General features: G+C 40.9%; 1 protein-coding gene across 5 annotated transcripts in view; it reads right to left on the reverse strand.

The window, feature by feature from the left end:
* The window catches only part of SUGCT (succinyl-CoA:glutarate-CoA transferase), a 424,036-nt gene that overhangs the window by 341,152 nt on the left and 69,373 nt on the right, over positions 1–13,511 (reverse strand). For all 5 annotated transcript variants that reach the window (XM_084857815.1, XM_084857811.1, XM_084857813.1 and 2 more), the window contains one exon: positions 9,992–10,087. In XM_084857815.1, the coding sequence (XP_084713941.1) occupies positions 9,992–10,087 (96 nt within the window). The remainder of the gene's footprint in view (positions 1–9,991; positions 10,088–13,511) is intronic.

Genomic DNA, 13,511 nt, shown 5'->3' on the forward strand with positions numbered 1-13,511 from the left:
GGACAGAGAGCCATTCAGAATGAGAAGTCCAGATTGAAAGATCATTTGAATAAACAGCTTCCCTTGGGTGTTAATTGTGTGATCCTTTGACTGTCTATCCTTTATCAGTGGGAAGTCATCCAGGGAAAAATAGGAAACTGGCTCTATTGCATTCCAGTTTGGGCCAATCCAGGCATTAAAATCACCAACTAATATCAAATGAGCTCCAGATAGTTGGGTCTGCAGGCCAAGTATGTAATCTGTAAGGCTTTCCCAAACATTTTTGAGTTGATTTCCAAGGAGTTGATTTCCAAGGAGGAATATATATATTTACCATGATATATGATGTTAAATTAATTTTGAAAAATATAGCCAAAGCCCAGGACTCCAAATTACTGATGAGATAGCTTTTGCCTTTCAATGAAGTTGATATACAACAGGCTGATCCCCCCCACGGGCGTCCCATGCCTCTGGGGATACTTGCAGGGACTTCATAGGTTTTGTAATCACTCAGAAGAATTTCCCCCGTGCACCATGTTTCCTGTAGGAATATGATATCAAAAGATCTAAGGTACCTTCTGAATGAACCATCTGCCCTTTTATTAGGTCAAAAGATCTAAGATACCTTCTGAATGAACCATCTGCCCCACTCTGTGGCCCCCACTCTGTGGAACTCCCTCCCTAGGGAACTCCGTCATACCCCCTCTTTAATGAGCTTCCGTCGTGCATTAAAAACGTGGTTGTTCAGGCAGGCATTTGGGGTGGGTTAGGGTATTTTAGAAAATGTTTTTATTGTAGAATGTTATTGTTTTAAACTGTTTTATTGTATGTTGTACATCGCCCAGAGTGGCTGGGTGACCAGCCAGATGGGCGATCAATAACGCTGGGATACAGTTGAAGGAACCAAAGCCTGTACAGGTTGTAAAACTGGAAGTGTCATGTCTTTATGATTTACTTCTGGATTCACGTCTTGTTTTGTTCTGGTATCCTGATCCTTGAGAAGTTGTATAATCTCATCAAGTTGCTTTGTATATCCAGTGATAGGAATTAGTTTATCATTTATAGCTCCGATTGTCCCAAAAATATTAATTAGAGTTTTAAAAATTAACAAGCACTGTTCTGCCATGGTATCAATAATTGCCATGTTCACATCTTCAGGCTTCAGCCCGGTAGTTGCCTGTTTCTCCTCATTTCTCCATTCCTGGGAGTCCTCAATTTTTCCTTCCTGGGACTCATCATTTTCCCCCAAAGGGGAGGCCAGGATTGAATATCGATTAGTAGTAAGGATTGGGAGTCCTCCAGGGGTATCAGAGCCACTGAACATGAAGCTATCAATTTTAGATTGTTTTGAAACAGGGAAAGTTGGAGACTCTAGTTGGCCTCTCTGTCTCTTTTTCTTACTACACATCGCAAACAGAGGGTAGAAAAATCAGGTAGCACCACTCCGCAAGCTCCTCCACTTGATAAATGCTTACAGAAGGCTGACTATTGTGGGAAACAAGATGATGGACTAGATGGTCTAATTCAGCAAGGTTCTTCCCATGTTCTATAGGTTCAAAGGATGATCATTACATTAAATAGAAGCATCTACTCCTCCACCCAAGGACGATGATGAGGCATTCAGTTTTGTTCACTATCCTAATTGCTTCTTATGCAAAAGGGCACCAAAGCAGGTTAAACTCGATACAAATCAGTTTTTTGCCTGGAAATTAAAAAATTAAAAAGCTAAGATGGCAAGTCAAGATGGCATCCCCAACATTACTGTGTAAAAAAGTAACATTTCCGTGACGCTTGGGCCCAGTCATGGTGCTTTGAATCTATGGATGGGATTGAAAACACCTTGCCAATTGCTCTGCAAAGAGAATCATCTCACTGCTAGCATGATGAGGGAATATGGGATTTTAACTCTCATGTTTTTCTCCCACAGGAGAGAGACATCATATGGCAATAAAAGGCAAACCTTGCTTGTGATTTGGGTTCTTATATAACAAGGCTAATGTTTCCCTGTGTTAACATGTAAAGTGAAGTTGGGGTGAATGTGGAACAATGGCTCAGGAGGACTGTGATTGTCAGATAGATTGCAAACAGCTGCATATCCAGCAAACCTGGTCCCTAGCTGATTCACAGCTCACTTTCATTTCAACCATCCTAAGCTCTTCTTCCAAGTTTCAATAATAAAGGTGTGTTTGCTATTACAGGTGTGAGACAGAAATAAGCTACAGTGGTATGTGTGCTTTCTTTATTCTCCAACTGATATTAGAAGAGCTAATCAAAGAGATGCACAAAGTTTTCATGGCTAAAAGCTTCCAGTTGAAGCCAACCGTGATTAAGGAAAACACAGAGTTTTTCTCACTACAGTGTTGCTGGTGAGAGAGATACTGTAGGCCACAGGCAGGCAGACTTCAGGCTTGCAGGATGTACTTCATTTTACTATAACTCTGATATCCACCAAATGGAGTCTGATGCAAAAGATACACACTTAGAATTAAAGAATCCTAAGTGTGTATCTTTTAGACTCGAAGAGTGCTTATGAATGGGATCTTCTCAAACTGGGGAGAGGTAACGAGTGGGGTACCGCAGGGCTCAGTCCTGGGCCCAGTGCTCTTCAACATTTTTATTAATGACTTGGAGGAGGAGCTGCAGAGAATGCGGATCAAATTTGCAGATGACACAAAATTGGGTGGGATAGCTAATACCTTGAAAGACAGAAAAAAAATTCAAAGGGATCTTGATAGACTGGAGCGCTGGGCAGAAAACAACAGAATGACATTTAATAGGGATAAATGCCAAGTTCTGCACCTAGGAAAAAGAAACCAAATGTACAGTTACAAGATGGGGGATATGTGGCTCAACAACACTACAAGCGAGAAGGATCTTGGAATTGTTGTCAATCACAAGCTGAATATGAGCCAACAATGTGATGTGGCTGCAAAAACGGCAAATGCTATCTTGGGCTGCATTAACAGAAGCATCCCGGGAAGTACTAGTTCCCCTCTACTCAGCACTGGTTAGGCCTCATCTGGAGTACTGTGTCCAGTTCTGGGCACCACACTTTAAGAAGGATGCAGACAAACTGGAGAGGGTTCAGAGGAGGGCAACAAAGATGATCAGGGGACTGGAAACAAAGCACTATGAAGAGAGACTGAAAGAACTGGGCATGTTTAGCCTTGAGAAGAGAAGACTGAGGGGAGATATGATAGCGCTCTTCAAGTACTTGAAAGGTTGTCACAGAGAGGAAGGCCAAGATCTCTTCTTGATCATCCCAGAGTGCAGGACACGGAATAATGGGCTCAAGTGACAGGAAGCCAGATTCCGGCTGAACATCAGGAAAAACTTCCTGACTGTTAGAGCACTACGACAATGGAACCAATTACCTAGGGAGGTGGTGGGCTCTCCCACACTGGAGGCAATCAGGATGAGGCTGGACAGCCATCTGTCAGGGATGCTCTGACCTGGATTCCTCCATTGAGCAGGGGGTTGGACTCGATGGCCTTGTAGGCCCCTTCCAACCCTACTATTCTATGATTCTATGAATTCTAAGCCTAGGAACTTGTTTTCAGTACCAGAAATGAAAAGAGCTTCCACACAAAAACCCACTCCAGGGGCCAATCTACATTAGCGTTTTATCCTAGTACTGTGACATTTGGCTCACTTGTGTGGCACACAACACAATCCCTAACCCATTGTCCTGATACTATTTCTCCATCAATATTCTGTTTCTCCCCAAATTACTTTAATGACTTGGGGGGGGGGGGTTTGCAGCTGTAAACGTTTTGCAACTTGTTCCTCCACAATCTCTCACACACACTCATCCTCATCCTCCTCCTCCCGTTCCCTGTTCTTTCCTTGCACAGATCTTGACGTGATTTGTGGGTAGAAAATCTCTGTGTGTTTTTTAAAGGCTATTTTTCACTGTGCACCTACACAGTAAATAATCACCTAAATTATTTTTAAGCATTTCTGCACAGCTGTGAAGGTGTGCATGCAGTTAAAAAAAGGCTATCTGAAATGGCAGCATGACCTCCCATTTTCCTATAACAGCAGCACTAAACTGTGGCTTATGGTATGTGTTTGCACTATAAACACTAATGATAAAACACACGTGACCTTTAAAATTCCCCTTACTTCTGCAATTACAACACTATGCATGGGGTGGGGGACCTGATTGCGTTATAAATACAACGGATACTACACTGTATTCGTTAATGTACCCACAGAGCAGCAGTTGCATTTGCAAAGATATGAGCACTTGGGAGCCTTACAAATGAAAGGTGCTCCAGCGTAAATCCTTCCCTAGTTACCTGAAGCTTTTTTCATTTCAGCAGTATAATTTAGGGGGAGTAATTTTCCCGCAATATCAAACACATTGCACATAGATTAGAAGGTCCAAAGAAAGGTATGGGGAAAGTAGGGCATGGGGTGGGAAAATTGGGGCATGGGGAGGAAAGTGCATTTCTGGGGGAGATGGAATACAATGTCAGCATGAGCAGAAATAGAGAACAGCTCAGAGAAGTAAAGCTGCAGTCCTATATGCACTCACCTGGGGCATGCTTCTGAGTAGATACATATATGATTACATTGCAAGCTTTGGTTGGAGTGATAAGGAGTCCCACCAAATAAAGCAACGCATAGAAACCCAACGTACTATTTTGCAACATCCATTTCTTCTACAGTTTTCCACTACGCTTTCTCCAGTTCACTGGAAGTAGATTTAAGAGTAGATTTCATATATAAAACTGAATGCATCCAACAAGATTAAGTATAATTAGGACAAACATACTTGCTGATTGCAAACACATTTTAAACACTAAACATTACAAATAATGATCGTATTGGTCACTTTCCTTGTATGACACTGTTCAGGGTTGCGTCATGCATGGAGCCCCAGATGTCGAAAATACTGATTTTTTAAAAACCCTCTTAACATCTGCTAAAAAGAGATTCCCAAAGGTTACTTAATCCTTCATGATTTAATGACATTCTGACATTCTTAGAGTACCACTGCAAAGTCCACATATTTTCATAATTGTAATTTAAAGCTTGTCTGAATACACACTCACGCCAATTTTTAAATTATCTCAAGCAAAAACAACAGCCCAATATCTAAGAATCAAAAACAACTCTGCCAAGATGTGATTTTCATAATTTTATTAGTAGTGTATTTTAAGCTATATTTAACCACCCCAAAATGTTTAGAAACAAATGGCTGCCTAGAAGAATATAATATTTAGTCTTTATATCGTATTTCAGGAAGCAAAAAGGTAGTGTATGATATCTTTGGGGATTATAACTCAAACATTCTTGGGTTCAACTCCAAAAGACACCAGACTACTTCATTCTTTGTCTGGTCACAAAATCACTGAACTTCAGTCTAACCATCTGTTAAAAGAATGCAGTGAATTTTTACCTAGGACACTGCTAAGGATGCTTGAGGAATTTGATCTTTGCAGATTCTAATACAAGCTGACTTGATCCACACCTCTCAGACTAATGTGCAGCTCAGAATGTAGTCATCATTCAGATTCCATATTTCTCTGAATTTTATCATGTAGTTCTTGGCTCAAAAAATGTGTTTAGGAACAAAAACACACGCGAAAATGACATGGACTGGAAATAGACTGATCTGTCTATCTCTAGTCTGAACAAACATCTAACAAAACAGGAGATATAAAACCTGCAGATAATTCTGCTACAAATGACTACACCATGCACAGGCCACACATAACAGAATTAGATTTTTGCGGGGAGAGGAGGAATGACGATTATGTCTTCTGGCTCCAATCCTGGCTCTTGGTCACTCTCAGCAAGAGGAGTAGGCACCTGCCCATCGTTCATTACTGTATCATTATGGATTGTTGGAATTTTCTCCTCTCTGACTTCCATTGCAACCCTTGGAACTGATATGCTTTCCATGGCCCTGACATTCCATGCACATATACTAGATTAACCATTCCCTTTCCTATCTGGTGCATGTTCCTCTACAACTGGGGTATCATTCTTCTGTCCCTGTCTTGCATTCTGGAGTTCACATCTGTCAACAATCACATACTTTGGCAGGACCAGTTGTACAGAGTTACTGACAACTGATAAACAGCTCTGATACTTCTCTCTGCTTTCTTCTATCTCCTCGTAAGAATATATTCAGAATATCCATGGACAATCCAAAACTGTTGTGAATGCACTCTCTTTTATTGCTTTTTCACCACACTGGTCAGGGCTAGCCCAAGACATTTTGCTGCCTGAGGCAGAACAGTGTTCTGTTTGGCCTCTGTCATGATGAGGCCTTAAAGGCTGGGTTGGGTGTTTTCCAAGGCTTTGGGCACAGCAGGTTTCCCAGAGACATGTGAATGGGACAGCACCTTGGAGAGCTCCAAGTGGTGCTGGGACTGGAAGCCAAGCAAGTTTCTCGGTATGTTGCTCCAACAAGGAGCAGATCAATACAGAGCCTTATGTAAGGGTTTTGCTTCCTTTAGCTGGTTGGCTCTGCCTCCCCAGACTGAGGCCTTTGCTCTAAAAGGAGCCTGGTCTGTTTTAGTAGCCTCGGGCTGCAACAACGGGGAGGTGGCTATGGCATGCTAGACTTTTCATGGCTGGAGCCTTTGAAGTCTGAAGGTGGCAATGCAACCTCCTCTGCATGCAGAAGGGCAGGTCCCTGTGGTCTTCCTGGGGAACTACATAGGTCCTAGGGAGGCGGAAGCCTTGTGATGCCTTTCTGTAACTGAATCCTCTCCCTGAACTGTTAACTCTGGAGCCTCCTCTTTTGAGAATGAGGGGTCAGAATCCTCAAAGGATAAGAGTTCAGGGTACTGGTCCATAACAACAGCAAATGGTGCCCCATCCACCAAAATTAAGGTGTATGGCACCCAAAGCCAGCCACATTATTTTGGCACGTGAGGCAGAAAATCCCACAAGCACCTCTCCCTATCCCTGGCAATAGCAAATTAAATAATTAACAATTTGATGCCTTTTCATAACACCTAAAATCTGCTACCTGAAGCAGCTGCCTCACTTTGCCTAATGGTAGGGCTGGCCCTGATGCTGGCCATGCTGAAAACTTCTTATTACAAGTAGAATGGAGTTGCGTTTTGGATATAGACTGAAAAATTTTCAGCAATCCTGCGTACATCGTATGCTTGTGAAATCTGTTTGAACTTCTCGCCTTCATTAGGATTCCTCTCTGGGTGATATTTCAGTGGGTTTCCAATCAGCTCTTCTCATCTCCCACTAGAGCTGTTGAGCTCAGCCTACTTCACCTTGGTGCCTTCCACTGATAAACAAGGTCTGGAACCAAAGTTCTGAACACAGCTACAGCCTATGTGGGCATTTTTTGCTTCAAACTGTAAATTCTTCTGTGGTGCTAACTGTTGCACATCACTGAGGAGTGAATTTGTTATATTTTATCTTTTGTGGATTTTAACGGACTTATCTAATTGCTGTAAACTGGCTGCTGAGCTGGGAGCCAGGGAGTATTTCCAGGCCTTCATCTCTGCCTCTGCCTCTCTTGGTTATAGCACACCGCTTCTGAAAGAGCAGCTCCATTTAACAGCCATATATCTGTGCCTAATATCAACAGGGATGAGGAAACTTAAAAGACTTAGGAGTGGGGGAAAAGTTGATAATGCGGCCCTTCCAAATACTAAACAAAGCAGATTGGACCAATGTCCCCTGTTAAGCCTGGCCCCGGGAATTTTGGAATCCCAATTTGGAATCATTTTGACCCTCTGTGCTCAGAAATGAACAGAGATTCTTGGCAGGGGAGTATAAGGCTGGCAATGTGCCTACTCCTTTAATGACCAAACAAAAAACGTCTGCTGGCGAAAGAGATCTAGTGATGGAGCAATGTTTGTGGATTAGTCCATATATAATAGGCTAAATAACATTGCTGAGAAGCTGGACTATTCAATCAGTTGGCTCCCCGGTAATCTGAAACCTGCTAGTATTTGCAACCAAGTGTTCTATGACAATTTATTGAAGGCTAAAGAAGCAAGAACTTCTGCTCAATCAAAAAGTTTGATTTTGTGTCCTTGTGACGTAGTAGTTCACCTGTTTCCCTATGGGGGTGCACTCCTCAACTGGGGTTCTCTCTTCTGGGTCAGACATCATCTGAAAGTGCTACTGGGTTTTTCTTTGGGTTACATAGATTTGAGACCAAGAGAGTTTTTAATAATGGACAATCTATGAGAATTCTTTTACCTCCTGAAGGATTCCAACATTAATAATGAAGAAGACCAACTAGCCCAGAAAGGAGTGGTCCCATATTGGTACTTCAAGGACACAACAGTAAGGCCATTGCTTATGTCTAACAAGGAGAACATGGGAAGGAAAACTGTTATTCCTGCCTTAATAAGATCCAACATCACTATCTCTAAAGCCTCTACTCAAGTGATAACAGGCCTAATAGGACAACTTTCAAGAGTCCAGCCCTGGACTCTCTGGATTGGACAGAGCCACCAGAAGAAGAATTGGTATAGACTGAAAATGATTGTGTTACTAAATCCTGACAAGGACCCCTATATACCGGGCTCTTACCACCCAAGAGCTCTTATAAACCAAGACACAAAATTATTATCAACCGAGATGGCCAAAAGGCTGAACCTATATATAGGACAATATATTTCTCCAGATCAAACTGGCTCCATTCCCACAAAAAACATAGCTGATGCCATATATAGAGCATTAAATGTTAACCATGTCATTTATACCTGTAAAATTCTTGCAGCCCTGTTGTCATTGGATGTTTTTAAAGCCTTTGACTGGGTTGAGTGGGCGTTTCTCAAAGCTATATGAAATAAACTTGGCTTTGGAGGTAACTTTATGCATCTTATTAATCAAATGTATTCTGTGTCATCTGCAATGGTTTGTACCAATGGAATGGAATCCCCTAGACTGCAGATGCATAGAAGTCCTAAACAGGGCTGCCCTAAAAAAAGAAGGAAAAACAGTGCTCTTGAGGAAAGCAGTGCCTGATCAAGCCACAAAGCTTAGCTAGATTTTGGGGATGGAACAGATTTAGTTGATAGAGGCACATCAGGAAAAATACTGCAGTTTCTCCATTATTTGGCTCTGAGAGGAGCAGGGCCATGATTCTTTCAAGGTCAAAAGGCCTGTTTTTGTTTATTTACCATTAAAAGCTGGCAACCAGAGCAGTGATGCGAGTAGCAGCCATTAAAACAGAAACTTTAGAAGTGGAGCCGTCTTGGTATGTTCAGATGGGACAATTCAGATTTATTTTTGATTTATTTATTATGCATTTTTCCCAAAGAAAAGGGAGGGGGGAGATATAAAAGAGAAAAAGCAACAGCAATCTAAGTAAATGGAATATGATGGAGATAGGAGTGGTTATTGGTAAAGCTTTATCAGGAATAAAAGCATTACATTAATAATAGGCAGGATTGCTTTAGGCATGGAGCTGCAACTATTATTTTGTATAAATATTTCTATAAATGTACAAATATATTTTATATAAATATACAAGGCCATGCCTTGAAATTTGCAGTTTTGCATAAATCTTTGTTCCTTTAAAATCCTGATTTTCATTAAGTTGCCATCCCTTGTGGTTACAGAGAAGCACCTTAAAATACACAGTCAGTATTCAATAAGAGCTCAAAAAGCAATTTAACCTTTGCTAAGAATTCCAAGGTCTTTATTCAGCCTGTGTATAAAAACTAACTTTCTTTTTTGAAAGTACTATGGAATACAAACCATGTTCACTAAAATAAGAGGTAGGCTGCTCCACTCAGCTAGAAAACCATCAAGCCCATAATACACCACCAAAGTTATATCACCGTAGCTAACAACTGTGATCCATTCAAATCCAATTTCTTGTTACTAACCTGCGTGGGATGAATACATATGTAAAATACCATATGTAGAAAGTGAACAAAACATTGTTCTAATCAGACAAAGGAGGATTTCAGAAAGCTGTAGCTCACAGAAAGTAAGGCATTTTTCAATTTCAAAGCTACCAAAAACACAGAATGAGAAAAACACATATACTTCCCCATTTGCTTACCTGGTAAGGAACAATACTTGCATGTGCAGTACCCCATCGTTTGGATTCTGTTTTGCAGTTTAGGAAATTGCTTGCTATATAGGTAAGGCAGGCAACCTGCAAAGATATGAAAAGGCACAGATATCAAGACCTGAGATTGTATTTATTTAGTCCGCTCTACTACTTAGCATCTTGAAAACAAAATTACAATTTTACCTCAGATCAAAGAGCATTGTATCAGGGCATTAATTATTCTGTTGGGGGACAGGGGGAGAAATAGTTCTAGGTGGTGACCTAGAATGAAAAACTAGACAATTCATCACATTTTTTTTTTAAATAGAATCACTTCCAAAATCTTTCATAAAAGACGGTCTATGTGCTTTTCGCTAGAATCACTATCAGAAGTCATATTTGTATTTGTCTTGATTGGCTAGGACTCAAGCACCCATACCAAGCCATTTGAGGCTATAGAGCAGAGGAAACAGGAGCCATATTGTTCTCCCAGGTTCTCCCAGCCTAGCTCCATTCCCCAGGGGTCTTTTTGTTGTTCTTGATCTAACTTGACTGAAAATGCTTCTGAGTCAACCCTAGGTCTTTGCCTGAGCAACAAATGAACTCTGTCTGACTTCCTACCTGGGGTGTCTGTCTGTTTTCCCTCTAGTCTCCCTCCCTTCCTGCTCCCTCCCCTTCCCTCATTCCTCAAGTCCTTCAAATGGTCTGGAGCCCAATTCTCTTAACCATGCTACTCAGACAAAGAGATCACAGATGTGATCCACCATCTCTGCCCATTTCCTGGGGGGAGGGGGTATTGGGGCGACTAGCAGATGAGGAAGAGTTTGGGAACCCCACTAAGAGCATGTTACTGAGCCCCCCAACCCATAACCTGGAACCAGGTCTGGATCTGTCCCAGGGTCCACTGCAATGCCAGCCCCATTCTTACAAAGCTTGGTACCTTTAGCCCTCTGTGTGTTTGTCTGCCTATAAGCCAGCAATGACAGAATTTTTATCTTTGATGGGTATGTAGGTTGATTTTGGCAAAATGTTGTAAATGTGATCTAATCCAATTAAGCATCAGTCCTTGCTAAATGCTAGATCACCACCGGCATGCAAAAAACAGTTTATCGTGCCAAAGACGCAAATATGGAAAACTATACTGGTTATCATTTTTCAAAAGAAAGAACAATTTCTTTTGAATATGTTCAAAAGAACAACAAAACAAAGAAACCAAACATGGTTGGTGTTTAAGACTATATTTGAATTTCAAAAGCTGCACATTTTGGTTTGAAACTCATGTCTTAGATCCAAAAATTGAATATTTTGGTTTATGTGCCTGTCAGTGAAACAAAGAGCCAAAAACTCATTTATAACTTAAAATGTAATTACCAAATGTTGAAATACAAATCTTGAAGGGACAATTTCTAAAGAGGTGGCTGAAATTTGGATTTGAGGATATAATCCACACAGAAAAATGAAGACCCAAGGAAAAAAGACTTCCCCAATATTTCTGTTTTAATCTGCCCCAGCAGCAGAACTAGCCATACTATTGTTCATTCATTGGATTGGATTTGTACCTGGCCTTTCCACCAAGAAAATGACACTTAAGGCAGCTAATCATCATAGGAACTTTAAAAACAGATAAAAACTTGGTTAAAAATTATAATACACTGAAAATATAGATAAAACACACAAAAATTACAGAATTACCTTTAAATTACAGAATACTACTGTTATACTACCCTTATCTCCTGCTGCCATATTTGTATGGGTCATGTTGACCATTTCTAGCTAGTTCAGTGACCACAGCAAAAGCCAAGTCTAGAATCTTTGACAGAAAAATGAAGACCCAAGGAAAAAAGACTTCCCCAATATTTCTGTATTAATCTGCCCCAGCAGCAGAACTAGCCATACTATTGTTCATTCATTGGATTGGATTTGTATCCGGCAAGTTATTACGGAATAATGGGCTCAAGTTACAGGAAGACAGATTCCGGCTGAACATCAGGAAAAACTTCCTGACTGTTAGAGCAATAAGACAATGGAGCCAATGACCTAGGGAGGTAGTGGGCTCTCCCACACTGGAGGCATTCAAGATGAGGCTGGACGGCCACCTCTATAACATAAATCTGTTCTATTCTCTGTTGCCTGCTACCTAAAAAGGTGAATGACCTAGACTATATTTAGGATCAGGTCATGCTTAGCTGAAGCTCTATTAAACCGTTGTTTCCATTTCCAGCATTGAAACAAACTACGGTTTGCCTAGTTTGGTTCTATGATTTGTCTGAACCAGGCAATGAGGAAAACAATTTCAGCATGCAAGCCTGAGCCATGGTTACAATAGCCAAAACTTGGCTTGCCTATTAAGTGCGAACCAAGCCATTGCTCTCATGTAAGCATAATGAAACATATGTTCATATTATTCTAAATCAGTGGTTTTAAAACCATGTTTTCTCCATGGAAGGTTATCAGAGTTTCTGTAAAAGCAAGACTGATGATAACAGATAAGCTCTGAAAAAACAGCTTATCCATCATTACCAAAAATTATCTCTGCAATACACCAGAATCTCTCTCAATGCACTGTGTTTCTTCAGCAGATATGCAGGAATTCCCTAGAACAGCCTTCCCCAAATTGGTACCCTCCAGATGTTTGAGACTTCAACTTCCATCAGCCCCAGCCAGTACAGCCAATGGTCAGGAATGTTGAGAGTTATAGTCTAAAACATCTGGAGGGCATCAGGATGGGGAAGACTGCCCTAAAAGATAGACTGATGTAGAAAAGATTCCCTGAGGTCAGAGGTTTGTGATCATTTCTCCATGCCTAGGCCTATTATTTGTATTTCCTATGAGAATTTCATTTGTGAAAGTAACATTTTCTATTCTTCAGTAAATGTTTTCCTTGTGACTAGATTACAAAATCCAGTGCTATAGCAGCTGCTTCTTGCCATTGTGAAAATAGCAGATGAATAGCGCTTGAACTCATCAGTGCTTCCAAATGCTTTGCAATCCTTCTGGAGGGAAGACAAAACAATACATCTCACTACCAAACACTATTTAGTCTGTAGGTTACAGTGTTTTCTTTAAAGCCTACAAGGCATTTTTCCATTTTAAGAAACAAGCCCACAAGGGTGGTCTTTAGACATTAAAGCAGATGTTCCAAAAGATACAATCTCATCATTCATTCACTTGCACAGATAGATCTACCTGCTGTAAATGTATATCGTCATGTCTGTCTACATCTACCTAACACTTTTTCAAATGACTGAAGAGAACACACACATCTGAATTACTCTGCATTCAAATCACAAAGGACAACCACAGCCCATGCTCAGTTCTACATACCTAGCAGTATCAGGGCAAAACTAAATTCCACTGTGTGATGCTAAAACTGCACTTCGCTGAAACAAACAAACAAAAAAACAGACAGCCAGGGAAACAAGATATTCAGTGCCAGAGGGGAAGACCAGACAGCAGAGAGGGAATTGTGTTTCAAGAGGCTTTTTTAAAAAAAAGTATCATTAATGTAACCTGATTGACTCCATCGAAA

The sequence above is a fragment of the Heloderma suspectum genome, chromosome 5 (assembly GCF_057233095.1).
Source record: "Heloderma suspectum isolate Gila_16-S chromosome 5, 16-S_ref, whole genome shotgun sequence".
NCBI lineage: Eukaryota > Metazoa > Chordata > Lepidosauria > Squamata > Helodermatidae > Heloderma > Heloderma suspectum.